This window comes from Leptopilina boulardi, unplaced genomic scaffold (assembly GCF_019393585.1).
Source record: "Leptopilina boulardi isolate dan_hultmark-lab unplaced genomic scaffold, ZJU_Lbou_2.1 LbouV2_55, whole genome shotgun sequence".
Taxonomy (NCBI): Eukaryota; Metazoa; Arthropoda; class Insecta; order Hymenoptera; family Figitidae; genus Leptopilina; species Leptopilina boulardi.
In genome coordinates this window covers 556,680-584,628 of record NW_026138000.1, presented here as the reverse complement: position 1 = coordinate 584,628, position 27,949 = coordinate 556,680, and the positions used below count along the sequence as shown (strand labels likewise).

Sequence of the window (27,949 nt, the reverse complement as noted above, 5' to 3'; positions counted from 1 at the left end):
TTCGGATAAAAAAAAAATTATAATAAATAAAAATTCCAGGAATATTTTAAGGTTCAAAAAAAAAAAAATTCAAGGACTTTTCAAGGTATTTCAAGGTCCACTGGACACCCTGTTAAAAAAAAAAAATAATAACAATCATTTGAAAATAATAAAAATTATTTTAATAATAATAATAATAAAAAATAATAATAGTAAAATAATAATTATAATTAATAATAATATAATATTAATAAAAATTAATACAATAATAGTAAAAAGCTTCATTAAAAATTTTCGAAGAAAAATCATTAAAAATCCGTAAAATTGGACAATAAATTTTTCACGCAAATTTTTTTTTTTTTTACAATATTTCTAAATATATATATATTTATATATACGCATAGAGAATAACTAGATTTTTTTTTAATTCGTCCCAATTTTTTTTTTTTTTTTTTTTTTTTTTTTTTATTGAAAGGGAGAAAAAACTCGTCCGATAAGTACTGAATTATTTTTTGAAGGAGGGAGGGAAAATTCATTATTTTCAAAATATTTCGTGAAGAACAATTCTTTTTTTTTTTTTTTTTTTCTATTTCCACCGCGTTTACATCACAAATTGATTTTTTTTTCGTCTTATACTCACAAAAGTAATTGACGCTAATTTTTTTTTTTTGTTAATTTATAATTAATTGTAGGTATTTTTTTTGTAATTTAATAAAACGACACTCGCTATAACAATAATAATAATAATCGATTAACAATATTTTATATATATATGTGTGTGTGTGTTAAAGATGATAAATACTTACAATATGCGCAAAAACGATTAATTCGACAATTTTCTTTTTTTTTTTTTTTAGTAATTGGATTATTTTATTGTATTTCGATTCGAAGAATTTTTGTTAAATAGATAAAAAATATATACGGAATTTATGTTATTTATTTATTACATTGACGGGACAAATTATTGTTACTATTTGAATTTTTTTTTTTTTTTTTTTTCATATTTTCTCTTTTTCTATTCAATAGGATTTTATTTTTAGTTTTTAGTTTTGTAAAATAGAAAATATAAATAAAATTTTAGTAATGAAAAATAGAAAATAGAAAAATATTTACAAAAAATAAATTGATAAAACAAGTAGAGAAAAAAAATAAAATTTAGTATCTGTAAATTAGTCACAAAATAATTTCCCTCGAAATATAATAAAATAATTCATTCATTTTCTTTTCTTTCTTTTTTTCATTAACATTGTTTCTTTTTTGAAAAAATTGTCCTTTTCCAACGTTTTCCAAAAAAAAAAGAACTCTTTCTTTTTTTTTTTTTTTTCTATTTCTCTCTTAATTCTCAGCAGTAAAAATATATTTTCATATTAAAAATTATTCTAAATATATAAAATATAAATTAAATTAAAAAAGAAAAAGAATAAATAAATAAATAAATAAAATTTATAAAATATAAAATTATTATAAATATTTTTTAAGGGGAAAAATTGTGATGGGGAAAATTCTATTGCAAAACTTAGAAAAAAAAATCTAAAAAAAAATATAAATACATAATTATAAAATTGTTGAGAAATATTGCAAAAATTAAAAAAAAAATTTTTTTTAAGTAAAAGAAATAAAAAAAAAAAAATGTTTGCAATATTTGAAACTCTTAAATATTTTTCATTTGTTTTCTTCTTTTAAAATGCACAAATTTTTAAAAAATAATTTTCTAATTTGAAATTAGTTAAAAAAAATTTTTTTCCATTTTTGCAAAATGTGGAAAAAAAAAATAATTTTTCAATGAAAAAAGAGTATTTGAAAAACGAAGGAAAAAGATTTTTTTTTTACCTTTGTTAACATTATTTCTATAAAATTGGTTTTTTTCTCTTCTAAATAATGATAATAATAATAATAATAATAATAATAATAATAATAATAATAATAATAATAATAATATTATTATTATATTAATAATTAATAATATTATTAATATTAATAATAATTTTTTTCGCAATATAAACAATGGCAATGATTATTACATATATTAAAATATGTAGACACTCAATTTTTTTTTTTGTTTTTTGTTTCATTTTGTTGAAAATTTTTGTGTTCGTTTTTTTTTTTTCATTTAAAATTCATTTGCTAAATTTTTAATTATTATTCTATACAAAAACAAACGAAGGGACGAACACCTGAGATACATTTACAAACAAAAAAAACAAATAATATAATAAATTATTATTAAGACTTAGAGTATAATAATAATACCTAATAACAATAATTAATTTAAAAAAAAAAAAATTCTAGACTAGGCACGTTATTGGCAAAGTACTCTTCGCATTTTTCTTTTTACTCATTTGGAATTTTTCTTGAATTATCGAATAATTATTTTGTTACCATCCCATTGCTGATGGAACTCGCGATCCCACCGTGAAGTCTTTGTATTGCGAAAAAACGCAAATCTAAAAGAAGAAAAAAAATTTTTTATTAATTTTTTTTTTTTTCTTTTTAAATTGAATTTTTGTAAAAATTATTAAATTATTCAGTGTAAATGAATAAATAAATAAATAGTAAATAAAAATAAACAAAAATTAATAAATTAAAAAAATAAATTAAAAATTAAAAACTAATAATAAATTAATAAATAAAATCAATATTAATAATAATAATAATAATAATAATTTTTTTTTGTGTCAGCCCGTGTATTATTATAAATAAATAAATAAATAAATAGATAAATAAACAATAATAATAATAATAATAGTAAAAAAATTAATTACCTAAAAATTTTGTTAAGTAAAAATTCGTTTAAAAAAAAAATTCTGTCAAATACTAATTTGAAAAATGAAAATTTGTCAAAAAAAAAATACTAGTAAAATGATATTAAAAAAAAAAAAATTAATAACAATAAAATAAATTTAAACAATTCGAATGGAAAATACAATTTCCACATAATGAATATTTGAATTTTATTTTGAAAGATATTTTCAAAGATAATTTTACGTTATAAAATATTTTGAAAATTTTTTTTTAATAAGTCAAAAATTATATTTTTTTGTAAAATAAAATTTTAGGAAAAAAAATATAATTTTTTTTTTATGAAATAAATTTTTCGAAAAATAATATAATTTTTTTTTTTATAAAATAAGTTTTTCGAAAAATAATCAAATTTTGTTGTTCCATTTATAAATAAATAAATAAATAAATAAATAAAATTTTTAGGAAATAAATAAATATAAATTTTTTCTTGTAAAATAAATTTTAAGGAAAAAAGAAAAATATGAATTTCATTTTCTTTTTTTTTTCTATGTAAAATAAAATTTTTGAAAACCTTGTCCTTGAGTCTTTGACACAATTGTAGAGCTATTGTCAATAGAACGAGTGCTTCATTAAGCCAGGGAACACTGCATTCGGCTTGTTGTGTTTCATATTTAACACTGCCATGTGCATTTTCCAATTGATAAACAGCAAGCACCAATTTATAACTTTGAATGTAGAAACTAATTGCCAAATTTTCCGGCAAATTTGGATTCAATGATTTCTGAAAGAATAATTATTTCAAATAAATTTATAAACAGAGAAAAATTGTATTATTTATTTATTTAGCGAAATTATTTATTTATCGTAATAATTAATTTATTGCAACAATTAATTTACTTGAATAATTAATTTAATTATCGGAATTATTTATTTACTGGAATAATTAATTTATTGCAACAATTAATTTACTGAAATAATTAATTTATTGCAACAATTAATTTACTGGAATAATTAATTTATTGCAACAATTAATTTACTGGAATAATTAATTTAATTATCGGAATTATTTATTTAGTGGAATAATTAATTTACTGGAATAATTAATTTAATTATCGAAATTATTTATTTACTGGAATAATTAATTTAATTATCGAAATTATTTATTTACTGGAATAATTAATTTATTGCAACAATTAATTTACTGGAATAATTAATTTAATTATCGGAATTATTTATTTAGTGGAATAATTAATTTACTGGAATAATTAATTTAATTATCGAAATTATTTATTTACTGGAATAATTAATTTATTGCAACAATTAATTTACTGGAATAATTAATTTATTGCAACAATTAATTTACTGGAATAATTAATTTAATTATCGGAATTATTTATTTAGTGGAATTATAATTTACTGGAATAATTAATTTAATTATCGAAATTATTTATTTACTGGAATAATTAATTTAATTATCGAAATTATTTATTTACTGAAATAATTAATTTAATTATAATTATTTTTCAGTGAAATTTTCTTCAAATTTTGAAAAATTTCTACCTACTTTATTTATTTTTGAAAAATTTTGAAAATTTAAATACTATATATTTTTTTTTTTTTTTGGGGGGGGGGAGAGGAGAAGAAATTTATTTATTTTGGAAGAATGTTTCCAAAATCTTTTTTTTTTACATTATTAAATTTTTTTGAAAAAAAAAAAAAATACTTTGCTTTCGAAAAAAAATTTTGTGAAAGAAGATAATTATGGAAATTATTATAAATTATTATTATAATAATTATTATTACTATTATTACTATTATTATTATTATTATTATTATTATTATATATGTTTGAAATAAATAAATTACAATTATCTTCTTCTTTTATCCGTAAATATATTTTAAAACAAAAAAAAAAAGAAGAAATAATTTACCATATTACGACTTTTGATGAGATCGTCGAGATTTTTTTTTCTTGGTACAATGAGACTTGTTCGACTTCGTTGTAGGCAACCTAAAATATTTCCTAAAACATGCATAACTTCATCGGATGTTTTAAATGAATAATGACGATCAACATTATCAATATGTGCAATTGCCTGTTGTAAATGATTAGCGGCATCCTGAATTTGTTGTAATTTCCATGGATGATCATTTTGTATACTTGTTCTCATATTCACATTTTGTTGACGTTGTACTTTAAAATTTACTTCCTAAAAATGAAAAAAAAAAATAAATAAATAAAAATAAATAAATAATTAGAGTTTAGAAAAAAAAATGCATTTAAAAAATTTTCCTCGTCAAAAAATAACGAAAAACAAAATCAATAAATGGGATTAAAAAATATAAATCCCAAGGTATTTTTTTTATTTGATTTTTTCTTTTTTTTTGTCAATTAAATACATACGGCATTTGTGATGCTATCGCCAGTAAGAACAACGACGCATTTCACAAAATCGTGAGGAGCAGCAAAAACAAATCGATCAGTTTTATTTTGTTGATCATTTCCAAAAAGTGCCATTGGAAATCGTTGCGCACATTCCTAAATAATTTTTTATTATTATTATTATTATTATTATTAGAAAAAAATAATTTTTTTTTTCTTTATTTATTAATTAATTAACAAGAAAAGTCATTTATTATTTTTGAAACAAAAAATTTTACTTTAACTCTTCTTCCTTTTTTTTTTCACAAAAAAAAAAAAAATTAAATATTGTTGAAATACAAAAAATCATATCCATAATTTATTCATGACAAAAAATTTTTATTTTTTTTTCTTCAAAAAATTAATTTTAAATTAAAAATTTTAATGTAATTTAAATAAATGATAATAATTAATTTTTCTTTACTCTCCCTGTCTAGCAGTGGTCGAGGATTCAATTAAATTGTTCTTATCATCAAATAAATAAATAAATTAATTAATTAATAATTTACCTTTAATTAAAATTACATGATAAAATAATAAATTAATAATAATAATTAAAAATAATAATAATAAATTAGAATTAAATAATTCCCCTTAATTAAAATTAATAAAATAATAAATTAGAATTAAATAATTCCCCTTAATTAAAATTAATAAAATAATAAATAATATATATTAATAATTAATAATAAATTAGAAAATAAAAAAAAAAAAAAAACACCTACCATCAAAATATTCCGAAGATGTGAAAGTGACGAATGTACTTCTTCATGAAGAACCCATTCGAATTCCATTTGCTATAAAAATAGAACATGAACTCATTAATTAGATGCAATTAAAAAAAAAAAAAAAAATTAAACAAACAAATATATTAAATTACATAATTTTTCCTCATCGAAATGCGGAGGAAAATAATAATAATAATAATAATAATAATAATAATATGAAAGGTTGAAATCGCTTACAAATAAAGAAAAAATAATTTAAATTATAAATAAATAAATAAATAATTATAATTATTATTATAATTATTATTATATAAATAATATTATATTATTAATTATTACTATAAATATTATTAATAATTTATTAATAATTTAAATTATAAATAAATAAATAATTATATTATTATATAAATAATTATTACTATTAAATTATTATTATTATTATTATTATTATAAAAGGTAAAATTTTGTAAACCCGTGTATACAATTTAAATAAATAAATAAAAAAATAAACAATTATATGAATAATCGATATAATAAATAATTGAATAAAAAATAAAAATAAATAAAATATTAAATAAAATTTATTATAATAATAAAATTATTATAAAATTAATAAATAAATAATTAATAATTATAACAAATTAATAAAGAAATAAATTAAAGAAAAATTAATAAAAAAAATTAATTAATTAATTTAAAAAAAAAATTTTTTTTGGCAAAAGAAATTTAAATAATTGCGAACAATTGACAATTGAAAAAGAATTGAACAAATTTATAATAATATAATAATAATAATAATAATAATATGTATATAAATTAAATAATAATATAAATATAGTTAATAATATAAATATAATTAACAATATAAATATAATTAATAATATAAATAAATAAATAATGTATAATTATAACAATAATAATATTATAAAAAATAACATATAAAAAATTTAATATAATTAACGTTATTATTATTAAAAATGATTAAAAATATTAAAAAATATTATTAAAAATACAATAAATTTTTTTTTTTTATTTAGAAACAAAAAGTAAAAAGAAATTAATTAAAATTATATTAAATATGTTTATTAACTGTTATTATTATTATTATTATTATTATTATTATTATTATTTAAAATGTTTAGTAATTGTTATTATTATTATTATTATTATTTATTTAATAACAATATTAATATAATTAATTAATATAATTATTATTAATAAAGAAATAAATTTCTAATTAATTATTTTTGTCACTGTGTTAATTAATTTCTAAAGGTAATTTAAAAAAAAAAAAAACAAATATAGAAAACAATTTTCTTATCCGTGAAAAAATCAAAATAACATTATCAATCAATCTTTTTTTGACAGATCAATAATTTTTATATTATAACACCTGTTTTTTTTTTTTTTTTTTTTTATTTATTATTATCGATAATAGAAATTTTTATTAAATATCTCAAAAGAAAAAAATTTTCTATACTTACGAAATTTCAATTTGAATAAAAAAAAAATTAAAATATATTTTTGAAATTAATATAAAACACAAAATAAAATATTTTTTTGTTTTTTATAATAATAAACACACGTAATTTCGCGCACAAAAAAATTTTTTTTTTTCTCACACAAGAAATTCGATTCAATACTGCGTTGAATCGTACAAAAAAGACAATAAAATTTTCATTGTTTTTTTTTTTTTTTTTTTTTTTTTTGACAATACAAAAAAGAAGGTAATTTTTATTTCAATTTTCTTACCAATGAATCGAAACTATCACAATCAAACATCGCGAAATAGAGTAAAAAAAAGGGGGAGAGAGGGGGACAAAATATTTATTTAAAAGAAAATAATTTTTTTTTTTGCCCAAAAAAAAAGTGACACTTTTGAGATAGATTCTTCCCTAACCTAACAACTGTCAAACACACACACAAGCGGAATTAATCGTCACGAAAATGATTTTGGTTAAAGTGACTTGGAATTTGTTTATTGAGAGATAAAGATATTTTATCTCTTTGAGGTGCGATTAGATAAAATAAATAGACAAATTACTTACGAGATTATGAGCCTCCTCCTTTTCACTGTCCGCCATTTTTTTCCCTTTTTTTAATATATATTAAAAAAAAAAAAAAAACTGATAACAATTGAAATTGGAACGGGTTGGTTTTGCGTTTATAATAAATTTTCCAAATCCTGACACAATTTTTTTTTTTTTTTTGCCTTGTTACAAGTACTGCGCATGCGTAATTTTTTCACCGCGGAAATTTAAAAAAGATTCTAAAACATGAGAATATTAAAATATAATTTTTAACTGTAAAATATACAGTATTTTGCGTAAAATAGAGTATTATAGGTAAAATAATTTTTAATACATACAGTATTATACGTTTTTTTACGTTTATGCTATTTTCTACCGAGGGAAAAATTACTGTTCCCAACTCTGGTTTGGGTATTGAATATTTATATTACGGAGGTTCGAGTTAACATTACGACGCATGCGCATTGCTACAATTACCGTTTTGGGAAATACTTTTCCCTTTTTTTTGCGTTTCTTTTGGAAAATTGTAAACGCGACGGAATTGGACTGTTGAGAGAGAAATCCATTTTTTTTTCGTCCTTTGACACTAGAGTGAGAATTATTTTCGAAAAAGCAGAAAGAAAATGTCTAAATTAGCAGTAAAAACGTCTCCGTTAATTACAAGTAAGTTAATTTACAATTTATTTTTTAAAAATTATTAAATAAATGGCAAAATTATCAAAATTTGGTAATTCAATTCACGCATTTTGTTCTATTACATAATAATTTTTTTCATTGAATTTTTTTTTTTTCCTTTTTTCTATTTCTTTATTTATATTTATTAATTGATAAATTATTACTAGATTAAAATTTAGTGCAATAATTTTCAAATGTTTTTAAAAAAAAAAATAAATATTCATTGTTTTTTATATAAGGCATTTAAATTCTTTCGTAAAAATTTTGAGGTTATGTTATCGATGTTTTCTTCACGTATTTTCTTTTTTTTTTTCTTTAATTGTATAATTACTGTAATTTTAATTGACTATTTATAATTAATATTGAAAAAAAATTCAGTTATTATAAAAGGGGGTTTGGTAAAATTTTGAGGTTATGTTATCGATGTTTTCTTCTCGTATTTTTTTTTCAATTTGTACAATTATTGTTATTATAATTACTATTTCTAATTAATTTAAAAAAAAAAAAGAATTCAATTATTATAAAGGGGGGTAAAATTTTTTTCAATTAAAAAATAATTTTTGTTAAAAAAACGAAAAAAAAAATTTTTTTTGTTAAAAAAAAAAAAAATTGGAAATACTTCGAAACAATTTTAGAGGTATTTTTGGTTTTCAAATTTGATGTTTTAGTTAATTATTATTATTTTTTTTTTTTTTAATGTTAAAAGTAAATAATTTTTTTCTTTAATTTTAAAATAATAACTAAAATGCTTCCGTAAATAAATTTTTTTTTTCTTATTTTATTTTATTTTTTATTTTATATTCGTTTTAATTTAATTTACGTTAAAATTGTATTTATTTTAAAAATTTTCGAATATTTTTAATTATGAAAATTAAAATAAATTAAATTATTAAAATTTAGTAAAATAATTTTATTTCTTTTTATAATTTAAGTTAATTAATTTATTTATAATTTTTATTTATATATTTTTTTCCATTTATTAGTAAAGAATTTAAGTAGGGGGGTTTTTTTTTTTTTATTTAAATAAAGAATTATTGATAAATTTTTAAAACAGCTTTTGCTATTTTGAAAATTAAAAATGTTAATAAAAAATTAATTAATTAATTATTAATTGTTAATTAAAAAAAATAATAAATTTCTAAATTTATTTAATTTATAAATAGATTTGAAAATTTTAATTAATTTAATTTAATTTCTTTATTTCGATTTAAAATTTTTTTTTTAATTCGAGTTGTTTATTTTTTTTTTTTTAAATTAAATTTTTTTTGCGTTTCTATGAAAAATATATTTTTGTAATATTAAAAAATAATTTTTTAATTAAATTATTTTTTCCATGCATTAATTTTTTTTTTGGCTTTTTATTTTTCTTAGGTCTTTTGACTGCAGCGAAACCAAAAATAAATACCGCTGTTCGTTATGCAAAAGTTGAATTGGTACCACCAAAATTAAGTGAAATTCCACAAATTGCAGCGAGTGTTAAAAAAATAATTCACAGCGCAAAAACAGGAGCCTATCGAGAACTTACAATTAAAGAAGCATGGCTAAACACTCTCGTTTGCATTGAAGTTTATTGCTGGTTCTTTATTGGCGAATGCATTGGTAAACGTCATTTACCTGGATATAATGTCTAAAAAAAAAAAAGAAAATAAATAAAAAATTCTCTCTCTTTTCACTCTCTCAATAGATATTATGTAATTAAATTAAAAAAAAAAAATAATGTTCCAATAAAAATGTTGATCTAGGTACAATTATTGTTCTATGCCTTATATAATTTTGTTATATAAATTAAAATTTCCCTAATTTATCTTTTTTTTTTTTAGGGTTCCGTATTTTTATTATTTTTATTTAACAAATAAACGGGACATGCCCTTTCATACAATAGTATTTATAAGAAAAAATTACAATTATACTTAAAAATACAGTAACTAACAATTAGGTTGGCTCAATACTTTCTATGCTTAACACTAATCTATACGCAATTCTGAGGTGAATCTTTGTAAATTTATATCAAAAAAAGTTAACTTGATCAGAAACTGTATTAGCCTCTCTACTAATCCTATTAATTAATTCATTATTTATATAATCATCGCAATTGACCATTATTTCTATGACTTGACATATGTTTCTTATTTGACTCCCTGAAGAGGAAATCATTTAGATTTCGAAACGTTGAAGTAAACCTTTATTAAAACAACAATGGTCCGAATGTTATCGTTTTATTCATACGAAACCTTCTAATTCATTATTTTCATAATTAGTTCTATGAAAAGTCACTCGAAATGGCAAATAGTTTCTAGTATTTCTTGTTGGAATGGCCAAATTAATTACAGATAAAAGAGAAGGACATTGAAAAAGCCATATGAAAAGATTCTTGCGTTCGTCCCAGCTTTGTGTTCCCCCTCCCCCCCCCCCTTAACTTCTACATTTTTGTATTATATGAAGAACTGCCATTTAGTACACATACGTATTTTTACGTGTAGATTACAGAAAAAATATAGCGAGACCGATTGGATTTGATGGCTACGAGCTAGAAAGGAAAGAATACGGTTTTTTTCGTAAAAAAATTGCAAAAAATGACCTAATTTAGGTCATTTCAAGGTCAACTAATTTTTTTTTTTTTTTTTTTTTTTAAATGGAACCACCTACTTTTTATGCCGGAAATTCCACGTCGAAATTGTTGATGCAACGTTTTTTCGATAGATCGACCTATTTTCGGACAAATAGGTCATTTAATTATTATTGTATTTGGGGAAATAACAGTTTAAAACTAATTCATTTTACAAAAACATGTTTCAGTCAAAAGTTGTTGTGGCTAAAAGGGGAATATTCAGTGATGACCTTAAATTTGTCCTAAATGACCTGAATTAGGTCATTTTAATTTCAACTCATTTTTTTTTAAACCATCTACTTTTAATGTTACAAATCGGAAGAGCAGGAAATTCCACGCGTTGAAATCGTCCAAGTACTTTTTTCGACAGATCGACCTATTCAGGTCAAATAGGTCATAATTAATTTCACCTTCAAGGCCTTGGTTAGATCTATAGTCAAATAATTTTTCATGAAGAAATATCAAGTTTTTATGCAAGGAATCGTCATTATAATTTTTATGTAAAAAACACTAGACCCAACTAAGGCCTTGTAGGTGAAATTGATTATGACCTATTTTTGACCTAAATAGGTCGACCCGTATAGAAAAAAGGACTTGGACGATTTCAACGCGTGGAATTTCCTGCTCTTCCGATTTGTAACATGAAAAGTAGATGGTTTAAAAAAAAATGAATTGAAATTAAAATGACCTAATTCAGGTCATTTAGGACAAATTTAAGGTCATCACTGAATATTCTCCTTTTAGGAACAACAACTTTGGACTGAAACATGTTTTTGTAAAATTAATTAGTTTTAAACTGTTGTTTTCCCAAATACAATAATAATTAAATGACCTATTTGTCCTAAATAGGTCGATCTATCGAAAAAAACGTTGCATCAACGATTTCGACGTGGAATTTCCTGCTTTATCGATTTCCGGCATAAAAAGTAGGTGGTTCCATTTAAAAAAAAAATGAGTTGACCTTCAAATGACCTAAATTAGGTCATTTAGGACAAATTCAAATTTACCACTGGATGTCCCCCTGTGAGCACAATAACTTTTGTCTAAAACATTTTTTTTTTTGTAAAATCAATAATATAAATAAATATTTATAAAAAATATTACTAATATTATTTATTTAAATATTTATTTTCGAAATATAAAATTTTATTCGAAACATTCAAATTTATCGAAAGAATAAATAAAATAATAAAAAAATAATAATAATAATAAAATAAATAAATAAAATAATTTTTTTGTTTGTTAAAAAATTGTATTTTTTGGTGGAAATAAAAACAATATTTTTTTTTATTTTATTTGGTATTAAATTATATTTATTTATTACAACAATTTAAAATATCATAACAAATAAAATTTTTAATTGAGATAAATTTCCAAAGAATTTTCCGAGATTGTAAAATCTCAAACGATAAAGGTCACGAGGTCAATGGAAAGAAAATCGATACAAGAAAATTGGAATGGAAATAAAATTTTTAAATTTGAATATTTTAAATAAAATTATTAATTTTTAATACTAATATTATTTAATTATAATATTATAATAATGATAGTATAACATTTTTTTTTGAAATCAATTAAATTATTGATTTAACATTTTTTTTTTAATTTGAAATCAATAATTAAAATAATTATTAATTAAAATATTAATTAAAAATATTATTATTAAATTATTTATTTATTTCATTATTAAAATATTTTATATTTTATTATTTATATTATTATTTTATATTTATATTATTTTATATTTATATTATTTTATATTATTTATATATTTTATTATTTATATTATTTAAAATATTAATAAAATATAATAATTAAAATTATTATTAAAATGAAAAAAAACCATTAAAATTATATTTATTATTATTATTTTTCATCGAGTTTTAAAATTATTATTTATTTTAAGAAAAAAAAATTTTTTAAATCTATTATTCGTATGATTATTATATATTTATTATTATTATTTATCATTATTATTATTTATTATTATTATTATTGTTTGTAATTATTTGCTCTGCGCATAATTGAATTTTAAAAATATTATAATTCGGATATTTGAAATCGTAAAACGTAAATTTACGTAAATCGATAACTGTAACATGAGATAGAAAAGGATAGATATTATTTCTATCTTTTTCTCTCTCATTCTTACGTGATACGTTTTACGGTTTAGGGTGAAATTTTCTTTTGAACACATGATTTTTTGTTTTACGCCTTTGTGATTTCACCTTAAATTTTTTTTATTAGTTAATACATTTATTTATAATAATTAAAAAATTTTAAATGAATTTATTAATAATTTTAATGCAAGTAAATATGATTTTAGAATTTATACAATTTCATAATGAAAAGGGGTAATTATAATAATAATTTTAAAATAATAATAATAATTAAAAAAGAAAATTGTATTAACTATATATTTAAACAGTATTTTTTTTAATAATTAATAATTAAATATATTGTTTTTTGTCATAAGCTTAAAAAATTTAGATTACTATTATTATTATTATTATATGTAGTAAATTTATTTATTTTATTTTTATTATTTTTTTATTTAGATGCACATATTTATTCAGTTTACATCGACCGCCATTTTGTTGGCAAATGTGGAAGTTGATGCACGAGCCAATCAGAAGCAAGAAAAAATTTGCCCGCGCACTCTGTGAACGGAATCGTCAGTAGTGGGGAGCCATGCAAGCGTCAGTTCGTTGCCAACCATCGGAGAGTGAACATCGTGTGTGTCCAATTTTAAGCGACGTGTTTTTTTTTTTTAAATTTTATTTCGCCTTACGTGTCCAATTAATATAATCAATAAAAATTAATACCATTTATCATCGCGTGCACAAGAAAAAAAATTTTCAGAAATGTTCCGAGTTTTTCTTTTTATATAGTATATATTCGCGGAATCGAATTGCAGGTCGAAAGTTGTTCCTCGTGAGTGCTCGTGTTTTTATTTTTTTTTTTTAAATCGTGTGTAATAAAAAATTTCAATTTTTTCTCTCAAAAGTGTTTTTGTTTTAATAGTTTAAAAAGTAAAAATTAGTTTTGTATTAATAAATATATTTTTTTAATTGCGAGTGAGTGCCAGTGTTATTGTTGATTGTCTCCGGGATGGAGCTCGTGCACAGGAGGATACAAATTATTGTAAGTAATTACCACTGCTTTTTTTAAAATTATAATTATTCTTTTTTTAAATTAATTTTTTTGATTTTGATGTTTAAAAAAATATATTCCGCCTCAAGGTTAGTTTCCATTATCACCACTCGTTGTTCGTCATAATTCTCGTCAACTATCGCATCCTGCTTTAGTGAAAATTTAGTGATTTTATTGTTAAAATTAAAAGTTACTAAATTTTCACTAGAGCAGGGTGTGGTAGTTGACGAGAATTATTGACAAATGGAGAGTGGAGACAATGGAAACCAACTTTCAATAATAGTCAAGGATGGGTAGGTAACATACGTAAAAATCATGAAAAATAACAATTAAAATACAAAACTAATTGCTTAAATATTGCCCTTCCGGTTTGACAATATTTTGAAATGTTTGCTATACTTCCATAATAATTTTATTTGTACTAAAGTATATTATTATTATTTTCCTGTGAATTCACCTTGAAGGTGCCAACCATACGCCACGAACTAATAAAATTATTATAGAGAGTTTAACGGCATTTCAAAAAGTCGTGACACTTCTATAATAATTTTATTATTTCGGGACGTATGGTTTGCACCTTTAAGGTGAATTCACATAAGAATAATAATAATAGTAAACTCTAGTAGAAAATCAATTATATTCGAGTAAAATATCTAATAATTCATAAAAAGATCCGAAATGTGACGTAATGTTCTTTTAATCTATTAGAAAAAAGTATAAAGGTACCTTCACACCATTTTTATTTATTGAAATAAATCCAACAGTCACTTGAATTTTTACATGCACTGTACATTTATTATGTGACTTTTGGTTTGTTATTTAGTTAGTTTCTAGTAAGTTTCTAGAAAATTTACGTATAATTAGAAAGTTACTAGAAAGTAATAAATATTTTTTTAGCAGATTTCATCGAAATATTATTGGTATGAACGACCTTTACATATATGTAAGCATGAGATAGTGTGACCGTACCTTAAAGGTTTCACGAGAGTGAAAGAGATAAACAGATATCACCATTTCAATTACTCTCATGATTTGTATTAAGCTCGTTTAACAATGGAAATGTTTTGCATTAACTTTTAATTAATATTTTTTAAATAAATTAATAGTAAAACTATGCTTAATAGAAAAATTGAACAAAATTTAAATTTAAATAGCTTTTTTTTGTATTACTTAATATTAATTTTTTTTTATTTTTGTATTTAAGGCAGAAGGTTTGGAACATGAAAGCAGTCGTCTTTTGTACATAAAAATCATCAATCGGTGAGTTTTTTTTTAATAAAAATATAATAATAATTATTTTGAAAGGAAGTGAAACATCTGAACTTTTGGGCTTTTTAAAAAAAAAAATTAGAATGAGACTTTAGGTTTTTGAAATAAAAGGTTATGTTCCGTTTAAGCCTTATTGGATAACTCGATTGCGAAGCATCAGGTAGAAAAGGTGGGGGAGAAGTTAGTAATTTGAGGACGGACCCTAACACGTTTTAGAAAACATTTTTCAACTCCTTAAAAAGGTGAAATCACACGGTGCCGTAAAGCGTCAATTTTTGTAACTAGATCTTGAGTACGAAGGAGATATATTTATCCTTTTCGCACTCGTAGTCTAGTTACAAAATTTGACGCTTTACGCCTTCATGTGATTTCACCTTTAAAACTACATAATGTTTTTCAAATAATTTTTCATTTAATGGCGCACGCACACCATTTTGTTTGTCTGCCTGCCGGCTACCATGGCAACGCACGGGTGTGAGTGAGACAGAAAATTTAAATATTCAAATTTTTTGTCGCACTCACTCTCACGCGTTGCCATGGTAACTTGCTGTCAGCCAAAAAAGTGTGAGTGCACCTTAACATTTCTAAAAATGTAAAAAGCGGGTTTTTTTTTCAAATAATTGTACAGTGAATTGTGTTTTTTTGGTGATTAAGTGATTTTTTGTGATCGAAAAGGAAGATAAAAAAAAGAAGGTAAGTACTACGAGTAAGTAATTGTATAAAATATTACCTTCCGGTTGTTTTCCATTGTCTCCACTCGCCATTTTTCATAATTCTCGTCACCGCACCCTGCTCTAGTAAAAATTTAGTGATTTTATTGTTAAAATTAAAAGTTACTAAATTTTTACTAGAGCACGGTGCGGTAGTTGACGAGAATAATGATAATTGGCGAGTGGGGACAATGGAAAAACAACATTTCGGTTTGATAACATTTTAAATAGTCGTAATACTTCTATAATAATTTTATTAGTTCGTGGCGTATAGTGTAAAGGCCAACGCACAAGTGATAAGGGCCAACGGAGAATAGAAACGTAACCGAAATTGTAACCGGAATCGAAACCGGAAGAATGAGTTAGAGAAGGATAGACATATTGTTTGTTCTTCTCTAATTTATTCTTACGGTTGCGTTTGCGATTACGATTTCGGTTACGTTTCTATTTTGCTTAGGCCTTAACGCGAAACTATTGTGTATTGACATTTACACCATACGCCATAAACTAATAAAATTATTATAGAAGTGTCACGACTTTTCAAAATGTTATACCGGAAATACTAAAATCCAACTAAATTTATAGCCAATTGTATAAATTTAGTTGGATTTTTAGTTTATAATTAATTTTATTTTTACTATAATTATATATTAAAACTTTTTATTAAATTTACATTTTTTTTTGGATATTGCATACAGTAAAGGTGCTTTTATACCTCCAGTATTTTGGTCAAGCAATCGGCTGGATTGGATTTTCACGGTTGTATCACTGAATTTGATTGGCTCTGACAAATATTAGATTTTCACCGTGAAAATTGAATTTTGTTAGAGCCAATCAAATTCAGTGATACAACCGTAAAAATCCAATCCAGCCAATTGGGATCGGCTAAACTGCAATACGCCATCTGGTGGGGACCCATTCTCTCCCTCCATTTTCTTTCTTTGTCTCTCTTCAATTAATAGGTTAGAAAGAGTAGAAAAAACAAAATGGAGGTAGAGAATGGGTCAAAGTTACTAGATTGTTACTAGACCACCGTTCCCAATTGCTTGACCAAAATACTAGAGGTGTAAAAGCACCTTAACTGTCAAAAATATTTTTATTATTATGATTATTATAATTATTATTAGTATGATTATTATTATTTTTATTATTATTATTATTATTATTATTATTATTATTATTATTTTTATTTTTATTATTATACAGGTTGTAATTAAATACAATAGTTTTGGTTTTTTATTGATTAAATTAATATAGAAATGAAGAAAATGCTAAAACATCTAAAGTGTGACGGAAGTAAATTTAAAAAAAAAAATTTGTCCAACTAGTTATGAAAGCACCTTTAGACTTAGCGAGCGCGCGCGCTCTTCCCCCCCCCCCACCTATATTTATTCAATACTTCCCAACCTTGCATACACAATTGGCTTGGCAATTTGGCATGTCACGTGATACTTTATTAACCAATCATAGCCGTTGTTCGTGCCCTATACGTGGCACACAGCATGAATCCTTTCCACGTCCGCCATTTTAACTTGCGGTACTTTTCGGGAGTGCTGGTTTTATGTTTTATCGTTTCTTGTGAAAACAATAATCTTTTTTACTGAAACGTAAGTAATTTTTTGTTTATTAATTCTTTCATAATTTAAGTTCAATTTGAAAAAAATAACAAGTGCAATTTTTCTTCTTTTAATTTTCATTAAAAAAAAAAGAAAAAAAAAGAAAGAAAAAAGAAGGAAAAAAAAAAGAAAAAGTGTTAACCAAGTGTTTTTGTGTGTTGAAAGCAGAGAGAAAATTTTTAGTAATAGTATTGGTATATCTCGGGGAGTAGGTCGATTTAATGAGGTGACAGTTTTATTTTTCATAGTTAAAATAGAAAATAACAAATTTTGTGAGTTTTTGGAAATTTATAATTTTTTAATTTTTCTGGTAAAATTGTGTGTGGGTTTCATTTTGCTACTATGGGAGGTGAAATGAAAAAAAAAAAAAAAAAAACTCGTGTATCGGCAGAAAATTTCGAATGACGCGACAATCGATAACATCACAAAGTGCCAAACGGTTTTTGAAGGAAGCCACGCTTAGAGGGTTTTTTTTTCACCTATTTTTTTTTGTAATTTGTCGGTTTTTCTTTTTTGTCGATTAGTGACGTGATTAGAAGTTTCTTTTTTTTCGTTTTTTTTTTTTTTTTTTGACAGATGAAATATGAGACGATGCGCGCTTTGTGATAATATTTCGTTCTCTTTCGATCTTTTTTTCTCTCTCTTTCTTTTTTCTTTTTATTTCTTTTTCTTTTCCCTATTTCTCTGTTTCGTTGTTTGCCTTTTTTTCGCATTATTTTTCCAAAATCGCTTTCGCTCTCTATTTAATTTTTTTCCATTTTTTTTTTTTCTTTTTTTTTTTTTTTTTGCGTCCATCTGGCCCGATAGCGTGGCTGTCCTAAACGACTTGCGTAAGGTCATTGCGTTCTTGTCCTCGTGTCACATGTACGTTTGTCGTTTGTACATATGCATCTCGTGTTCATTTTCTTTTTGAGGAGCCAATGAAATTTAGAAAATAATTTCTTTTTTTTCGTCACACACGCATACACTCTTGGTGATTCATAGAGGGAAATTTTCTTTTTTTTTCTCTCTCTCTCGCTCTCCCAATGATTGTGTCCCCCTTTTTACCCCTCCCCCGTCACTTGCCTTAAACAATTAGTTTTAATTTTTTTTTTCTTCTATTAAAATCTCGTTTATTTTAAGTTTTCCGGGTTTTTTTTTTCTTGTAAAGGAAAAATAATATTTAGGGGTGAAATTTTATTTTTAAATTAAATATTGAAACTTCAAATTAAATTTTTTAATACTACTAATAATAATAATAATAATAATAATAATAAAATGACCGAAATAATCGGAATTTTAAATTATAACCTAAAAAAATAATTAATAATTTTTTTATTTCAGTTATATTATATTATATTATATTATATTATATTATATTACACTATATTTATATATTTATATTAAATTATAAATATATTTATAAATTTAGTATTACACAAAGAAAAAAAAAATTTATTTGATTCAAATAATCCTTTACTTGACTATTATCAGGGTGTCTACTACTAGTCCTGGAAATGTCCTGGAATTTGAAAAAATATTCTGGAATGTCCTTGAAAGTCCTGGAATTTTAATTTTTGTCCTTGAATTTTTTTTTTATATTTTGCTTTTAAATTTTCAAAAATTTATAATTTTGTCAAATCAAGTTCAAAAAAAAAAAAAAAAAAAAAAAAAAAATTCATTAAATAAGTAAAATGAAAATTTACTTAAGTAATTAATTAATTAATTAATTAATTAATTTTAATAATTTCTGAAAACAATATAGTTAAACTAAAAATTTTTCTTTATTCCTTAAGGTCATTCAATTTAATGTCCTGAAAAAATAAGAAAATTTGTCCTGAAAAATCCTGAAAAAGTCCTGGAATTTTAATTCAAATTTTTAGTAGACATCCTGATTATTATTATCAAATAAATATTTATTTTTATATTAAATAATTATTATTTGCATCAATTAAATGAAATTTGCTTCAAATACAGAAATTATTGATTCAAATATAATTTAATATAAATAAAAATTATTTAGTTGAAGTAAATATTTATTTGTTAATCAAATAAACGATTATTTAAATCAAATAAATTTTTTTTTCTATGTATTATTATTATTATTATTATTATTATTATTATTATTATTATTATTATATAACTATAATTATAATAAAATAATAATAATAAAAATAATAATAATAATAATAATAATAACAATAATAATTACTATTATTATTATATCCAATGCAACTGTGACTGTTAACATTATCAATATTATTATTGTTATTGACAAAACCGTTTGACCTAATTTTGAATCTTATCATAATAAGAAAATAACTAGCAAATAAAAATGTAAGTTCAATAGCAAGAATAATGATTAAAAAAAAGAATCTATTTTTTTTTTGCCAAAAAGAAAGTAAATTTTTGAAAATCAACAAAAATAAAGCTAAAATTTTTTTTTATCAATTATTTAAAGGAGAGGATTAAAAATTAAATGGAAATAATAATATAATAATAATAATAATTATAATAATAATAAAAATAGTAATAATAATAATAATAATTATAATAATAATAAAAATAGTACTAATAGTAATAATAGTAATAATAATAATACTAATAATAATAAATTATTTGATACAAATAAATATTTATTTTGATAATCATCCAGTAGTCGATTATTTGAATTAAAAATCAGAAAAAACTTTTTTTAATTTTTAAAATTTTAAATTAAAAAAAAAAAAAAAGAAAATGATTCCTCCCCTCTTGATTGTACCTTAAAATAAAAAGATTCTTTAAACGTGAATATCAATTTTACAAATACAGTTTTGTAATAAAATTTATTTCTAGAATTCAATCGATACAACAGTTTATCTTTTTTTTTATTATTCCCATACATATAAGTGAAATTAACCAATACGGTAAATTAACTATTTATTCACCCCCCCCCACCCTTTTTTTTAAGTAGAAAAAATTTCGATCAATTATTTCATAAGTTATTCTGTATTTTAATAATAAATTTACTTTAAAAAAAAGAAATTTAATAAATTAGAGTAATTCAATATAATGTAATAAAAAGTTTTAATAAATTAAAATAGGTTTTAATAAATTACTTTAAAATTTAAAATATTTCTTTGTATTTAATTTAATAAATTGATCTGTTTAAAGTAAAAATTTAATTAAGTAATGATAATTGATTTTTTCTTTTTATATAAATTGATTTTTTTTTTATTTTTTATAAAATTTACTTTCATTCATCAACGCTTGTACTTCTTTTGATTTAAATACTGAAAATCAATAATTTAACTATTTAAAATTAAATTCAATTTTTGGAATTTTTTTACTGTATAAATTTGAATTAGTGATAATTCGTTAACTAATTTAAATTACTGAAAATTTTCCACTAATTTTTAGTTATTTTTTTACTAAAACTTTAGTAACAAAAAAATATTACTATATCAAATAGTATTTTTTTTTTCATAAAAATTAGCGAAAATTTCTAATTTAAATTAGTAAACGAATTCTCACTAATTAAAATTTAGAGAGTAAAATTAATTTAGAATCACTTTAATGTTTAATTGATACATTTGAAAATTTTATTTTTAAAGTAATAAATTAGAATTGCATTTAAAAATGAAAAAATAAACAAAAAAATTGTTTTTTCATTTAACGAAATTTAAATTTATATAAAAAATTTCTTTTTAGGTCTTTTACATAACCAGCCACCGAAAATGGGGAATGTGTTCACGTCGTTGTTTAAAGGTCTCTTTGGTAAAAAAGAGATGAGGATTTTAATGGTAGGACTTGATGCAGCTGGTAAAACGACAATTTTGTACAAATTAAAATTAGGCGAAATAGTCACAACTATCCCAACTATAGGTATGTGAAAAAATAAAAACAAAAAAAAAATGAAATAAAAGAAAGAAAATTTGGAATTTTTTACTAACACTTTTTTTTTCTTTACAGGTTTCAATGTAGAGACAGTTGAGTATAAAAATATTAGTTTCACGGTTTGGGATGTTGGTGGTCAGGACAAAATCAGGCCACTCTGGCGACATTATTTCCAAAATACACAGGTGAGAATTTTGCAATTTCATTTTGTGATTTTTCCCTTTTTTTTCCTCTTTGTTAGCAGCGATTATGTCATTAAATTTATTAGTTGAAATTTTTATTTAATAGAAAATTTTATTAAATGGAATTTTCATTTAAAGTAATTTTATTAGATGGAATTTTCATTTAAAAGAATTTATTTTACAGAAAGAATTCTTTTCTAGTCGAATTTTCATGTTTGAATTTACATTTTAGAGAATTCTTAAAATGCTGGATTTTTTATTTCACAGAACTTTCGTTTGACGAAATAAATATTTGGCAGAAAAATTGGGACGCAAATTTGAAAATTGACCAATCAGAAGTTATTCAAAAAAAACTATGATTGATTAATTTTAAATTTTTGCTTCTAAATTTTTCCACCAGATATTTATTCGAACAAATGAAAGTTCTGTAATATAAAAATTCGTTATTTTAAAAGTTCTGTAAAATGTAAATTCAAATAAATGAAAATTTGTCTAAAAAAGAATTATTTGTAATATTTTTTTCTGTAAAATAAATTCTTTTAAATGACTATTCTGTTTTATGAAAATTTAAGCAATTAATATTTAATGGATTTTTAATAAAATAGTAATTTTAGAAAAATATTTTGTATTACATATTTCTATTTAAATAAAATCCTATAAATTATCTTGAAATGACTTGAAAAATATTTACCGTCTTTGTGATTTAAATTTTTGATAACGATTAATTTTTGGAATTTCTTTTTTTTAGGGACTGATATTCGTAGTGGACAGTAACGATAGAGAACGTATCGGAGAAGCTCGCGAGGAATTAATGAGAATGTTAGCCGAGGATGAACTTAGAGATGCTGTTTTGCTTATATTTGCTAATAAACAGGTAATTATTGAATTCTTTAATTTTTCTTTGATAAATATTTTTTTTGGTATCGTAAACAATAGGTAATTTACAATTTGAGAAGCTATAGTATTTTTTTTTAAATAATAAAATAAAATTTTCTTTTTAAGGTACGAAATTCAAGGTTTATATGTCCCTGAACCTCCTACTCTTTTTTAATTACTAATTTCATTAAAAAAATTGAATTTACGCTGTAATATTATTATTAATGAACGAAGAATTTTATTAGTAAATTAAAACAGAGAAGGATTTGTGATTGAATGTGGAAAAAACGAAGATGATGAGGATAGGAAAAGAGGAGTGGAAGAGGTGTGAGAATTTTGTTATTTGGGGGGAAAAAAGGGGGAAAGAAGATTTAAGGATGATTGGAAAAAGAGAATATGGTTGTTTGATATATTTCTACACAGTACCGAAACTTGACTGAACATTTATTAAAGGTTCAAGTCCAAATTACGGAATATTTAGTTTGGGAGAAAAAGGGGGAAAGAAGATTTAAGGATGATTGGAAAAAGAGAATATGGTTGTTTGATATATTTCTACACAATGCCAAAACTTTACTGAACATTTATTAAAGTTTTAAGTCCAAACTACAGAATATTTAGTTGCAATCTTTATCAAAGATTAAATATTAAAATGTCCTCCATGTAAATTAAATGTTTAAAGTTATCTCCTCCCTTTGAAATATTTGACCTTGAATTTTAAGGTTATGTTCGTTCCTTGATATTTCATGTTGAATTTATTTATCTTAACTTTATAGCCTTGAATTTTCAGGTTATGTTCCCCTTATGCCCTTGAATTTTTAAGCTAATTTGACAAATTTTGAAAAAAGGGAATGAAGATTCAAAGATGATTGGAAAAAGAGAGTATGGTTGTTTGATGTATTAATATATGGACGAAAAGTTAGACGAAATTTACAGGGATGAATTTAACCTTAAATTTTGAGGTTAAGTACCCTTGGCTTTAAATTTCAATGGTCTAAATTTTGAGGTTATGTTCATTTCCTTGACATTTGACTTGTGAAGTTATTTTAATTTCACAGCATTAAATTTTGAATTAAGTTAAATAAAACAGAAGGATTTGTGATTGAATGTGGAAAAAACGAAGATGATGAGGATAGGAAAAGAGGAGTGGAAGAGGTGTGAGAATTTTGTTATTTGGGGGGAAAAAGGGAGAAAGAAGATTTAAGAATGATTGGAAAAAGAGAATATGGTTGTTTGATGCATTCCTGCACAGCACCAAAACTTCACTGAACATTTATTGAAGGTTTAAGTCCAAACTACTGAATATTTAGTTTGGGGGAAAGAAGATTTAAGGATGATTGGAAAAAGAGAATATGGTTGTTTGATATCTTAAAATTAAAAAAAAAACTAATAGGGGTAAATTTTAAAACCTTTAAGGTTATGTTCACCCCTTGACATGTTTGACCTTGAATTTTAAAAATCTAAATTTTGAGCATTGACATTGATTTTTTAGATTAGGTTCTTTTAACTGAATTTTAAGGTTATGTTTAATCTAAAACCTTGCCTTTAAATCTTGAATTTTAAGGTTAAGTTCGTCTCTTGATCCAAACGGTTATCATTTTTTTTTTTTAAATAAATTTAAATTCAAAAAAATCTATTGTTACGTTACCAAAGTAGTATTATTGAAAAATTTTTCTTAAATTAATGAAAAAAAAACAAAAAAAATTAAAAAACAAATTTGTTAACAGGATTTGCCAAATGCAATGAACGCCGCAGAAATCACTGACAAATTGGGTCTGCATTCGCTTCGCAATCGTAATTGGTATATACAAGCGACATGCGCGACAAGCGGTGATGGCCTTTATGAAGGTCTCGATTGGCTTTCTAATCAATTGAAAAATGCCAATCGCTAATCGAGGCGTTATTCCGACAACATTCAGTTGCTATATTAAAAAAAAAAATACCACCAACAACAAAAAAATAAATAATTAAACAACCATCAACATCATCATCATTAAAAAAAAAAAAATACAGACAAGAAAATAATAATAAAATTAAAAAAAAAAACTACGATCGCTACTCGCGCGCGCGCGCCCTGCGCCCTCTCCCATTTAAAAAGTAAATAAATAAAACAATAATAATAAGACGTAGGATTTTTGCAAAACGTTACTGCAAAAATCGGACTCTTTTTGTATTTTGTAAAACGAGACGATCAATGTTTTTCAACCAAAAAATGAATAATAATAGAAATAACAACAACAAAATATACCAACTATTGAAAAAAAAAAGGAAATGGAATTTTAGTGAAAAAAAAAAAAAGTTTTTGGGCGAGGGCGAGAGAGCAAAAATGGACGAGTGGTAAAAGGGGGTAGAGAAGGGGGGAGGGGGGTAAATAATAAAAAAAAAAAAATCAATTGAGTGACTGCGAAAAAAAAATCGCTCACACACTGGACTATAAAATTGCCTCGTGCAGACTTCTTATTAATTATTATTATTATTATTATTATTATTATTAATATTATTATTATTATTATAATTATTATATTAGCGTCATAGTTACACTTTTTACACAGAGAATTACCACGAGAAAAAGAGCGCGAGAGAGAGAGAGAAAGAGAGAGAAAGACACTTTGGGGTTAGGGGGGGGGAATTTTTTTTTTTATTTTAGAAAGAGAGATAATGTATTAAAAAAAAGTAGAAAAATTTTTTTTCTTCTTTAAAACTATTTGATTTTTTTTTTAATTAATTTTTTTTATCAGCCGACATCCCCCTTTTTTTCTAATTTAAATAAAAGTGATTTAAAAAAAAAAATTCTGGGAGAGAAGAATAATTTAAAAAGAATAAAAAAAAATTTGAAAAAAAATATTATTATTATTATTATTAATCGCAATGTTGTCAGTTTGAAAGTTTGAATGTGTTGGAAATGCTGATTATATTGCATAATGTAGCTGCATATTGTACATTATTATACAATTATTGAAGAAGATGAAAAAAAGGGGAAATAAAGTAAAGAAATAAAAAAAATGGAGATAGAAAAAGTAAAAAAGTAAAAGAGTGAAAGAGAGAGAAAATATGATAAAAATGTAATTTTATTAAGAAAACCATTGTCCAGTATCTTTTTTTAGTCTTGTATTTTTTTAAGCACTTTCTTTCTTGATTTAAAAAAAATTTGAATGAAAACAATTTTTTTGGTTTTTAAAGAATTTTTATTTTTTTAAAAAAGAGAAAAAACTCGAAAGTAGAGAGAAAGTTTACTCTTTTTTTTTTTTAGAAATTTTAAACGTTTTTCTATTTTTTAAAAAGAATTTTTTTTTTCTTATAATTAGTACTTTTTTTTAAATAGTTGAAAATTTTAATTTCTATACTTTAAATACTTCTTTTTTTCTTTTCTTTTCTTTTTTTTTTTTTTTTGATTTTTTTTCCCTTCATCCACATTGTGAACGAAACTGAAAAAAAAATCGAAATAAAAATTAAAAAAAATAAATAAAATAAGGCGTCACGTCTCATATCGTTGATCGAACACACGCCTTTCTATGGAATGCGAAAGCTCGAATAATTATGTATGAATGTTCAACAATTTTGTGAAATATACTGTAATTGTGGCTTTATATATATATATATATATAGTCTATGTATTTTGTCTTGTGTCTTTTTTGCCTGAGATTGTGACGACACTCACTGAGGCGTCACTTTTTCGGAATAAAGACTTCTCTCTTTTTTTTTTTTTTTTTTTTGTTTTTTTGGGCGCATGATTATCTCGTTGATGAAAAATTTTAGTTACCGAATTTTTGACAGAATTTTTATTTTACAATCATTTTTTTTTACAGAAGTTTTTATTTAAAAAAAAATTTAATTTAGGGGAATTTTTAATTTTACAAAATTTTTATTCAATTGAATTTTATGTTATTTGAATTTTTAAATGACTGAAATTTTAATTTACCGAATTTCAAATTTGTCTGAATTTTTATATTTAAGAATTTTTAATTGTGCGGATTTTTAAAACGCCGCATTTTCATTTGTCCGAAATTATAAATGACCGAACAAACAGATAAAAAAAGATTTTGGCGCCATTTTTGAAAATTCCAATCATGATTTTTTTGAATAATTTCTAATTGGTCAATTTTGAAAAATTGCGCTGAAAACTTTCGATCTGTTTGTTCGGCCAATTGTAATTTCGGACAAATGAAAATTCGGTAGGTAAAAATTTTTTTATGTAAAAATTCGATAAAAAAAGAAAATCTGTAAAATTGTAATTCGAAATTTGAAAATTTGTCTAAATAATAATTATTTCTGATAAAATACTTTGAAATCAAAATTCAAATTATTAATTAATAATTTTTTATGGAAAACTCATGCGCCCTTTTTTTTTTTTAGTTTTTCTTCTCTTCTTGTATTCTAAGAATTTATAGAGAGAATTTTCAGAAAAAAATAGACTTATTTTTATTTCTTTAAAATTTTTAAATTCTTTAATAAAAAATTTTTAAATATAAAAAATATTGTTTTAGAAATTAAAAAAATTTCTTTTAAATTAAATTTTTTTTTCTAATTAAATATTTTTTGAAAATTAAAAACCATTTATTTGCCCCCCCCCCCAAAAAAATGCGGTGTTTTGCTAATTTAATAGGTTTATTTTTTCTCATCTCTCTTAATTTGAGGCTGAATTTCAAAAAAAAAAAGTTCTATCAAATAGAAAGTTGAAAAAGAAATTATTATTTTTTTTTCTTAAAATAATTGAGACGCATGATTATGTTCTTAAAATCAGTTAAAATTTTCATTTTATGGAATTTCATTTGTCATAATTTTATTTTTGAGTCGAATTTTTATTTGTTCGAATTAGTATTTTGCAAGAATTTTCAAAACGATTTTCTGTATTACAAGAATTTTTCTTATAACCGAAAATTCACATCACAGAATTTTTATTTGTTCGAATTTTTATTTGCTCGAATTCCAAAGAATTTCCGACGGAATTCCGACGGAATTAGAACTCTAAAATTTTTTTAAAAAAATTAATCGGAATTCCGTCGGAACTTTGTTGGAATCCAATCGGAAATTCTTTGGAATTCCGATGGTATTCCGACGGAATTACGTTGGAAGTTCCGGCGGAAATCTGATAGAACCTCCAGGGGTC

General features: G+C 22.3%; 4 protein-coding genes across 6 annotated transcripts in view; 3 read left to right on the top strand and 1 right to left on the bottom strand.

Moving 5' to 3' along the window:
• Window positions 1-416: 416 nt before the first annotated feature.
• On the bottom strand, window positions 417-8,064 carry LOC127290093 (protein rogdi). 2 transcript variants are annotated; one of them, XM_051318483.1, is made up of 6 exons: window positions 7,920-8,064; window positions 5,869-5,940; window positions 5,126-5,260; window positions 4,653-4,931; window positions 3,293-3,502; window positions 417-2,423 (listed from the first exon to the last, which is right to left on the bottom strand). In XM_051318483.1, exons 1-6 carry the CDS (start codon window positions 7,953-7,955, stop codon window positions 2,355-2,357), a joined length of 801 nt encoding a protein of 266 aa, XP_051174440.1. In that variant the 5' UTR covers window positions 7,956-8,064; the 3' UTR covers window positions 417-2,354. The 2 variants fall into 2 exon arrangements, with proteins under 2 accessions (XP_051174440.1, XP_051174441.1); XM_051318484.1 differs by lacking the exon at window positions 7,920-8,064 and adding an exon at window positions 7,624-7,821.
• A 336-nt stretch (window positions 8,065-8,400) lies between these two features.
• Window positions 8,401-10,324, top strand: LOC127290094 (ATP synthase subunit g, mitochondrial-like). Its single transcript, XM_051318485.1, has 2 exons — window positions 8,401-8,564; window positions 9,948-10,324. The coding sequence occupies exons 1-2, from the start codon at window positions 8,525-8,527 to the stop codon at window positions 10,205-10,207; spliced, it is 300 nt and encodes a 99-aa protein (XP_051174442.1). The 5' UTR covers window positions 8,401-8,524; the 3' UTR covers window positions 10,208-10,324.
• A 3,447-nt stretch (window positions 10,325-13,771) lies between these two features.
• The window catches only part of LOC127290076 (dorsal-ventral patterning protein Sog), a 171,356-nt gene continuing 157,178 nt past the window's right edge, over window positions 13,772-27,949 (top strand). The window contains exons 1-2 of the mRNA XM_051318465.1: window positions 13,772-14,328; window positions 15,542-15,597. The gene's annotated coding sequence lies outside the window, so the exon portion shown is untranslated. The remainder of the gene's footprint in view (window positions 14,329-15,541; window positions 15,598-27,949) is intronic.
• Window positions 17,756-26,431, top strand: LOC127290086 (ADP-ribosylation factor 1). 2 transcript variants are annotated; one of them, XM_051318476.1, is made up of 5 exons: window positions 17,756-17,923; window positions 21,602-21,775; window positions 21,863-21,972; window positions 22,718-22,843; window positions 24,570-26,431. In XM_051318476.1, exons 2-5 carry the CDS (start codon window positions 21,628-21,630, stop codon window positions 24,732-24,734), a joined length of 549 nt encoding a protein of 182 aa, XP_051174433.1. In that variant the 5' UTR covers window positions 17,756-17,923; window positions 21,602-21,627; the 3' UTR covers window positions 24,735-26,431. The 2 variants fall into 2 exon arrangements, with proteins under 2 accessions (XP_051174433.1, XP_051174434.1); XM_051318477.1 differs by lacking the exon at window positions 17,756-17,923 and adding an exon at window positions 18,057-18,158.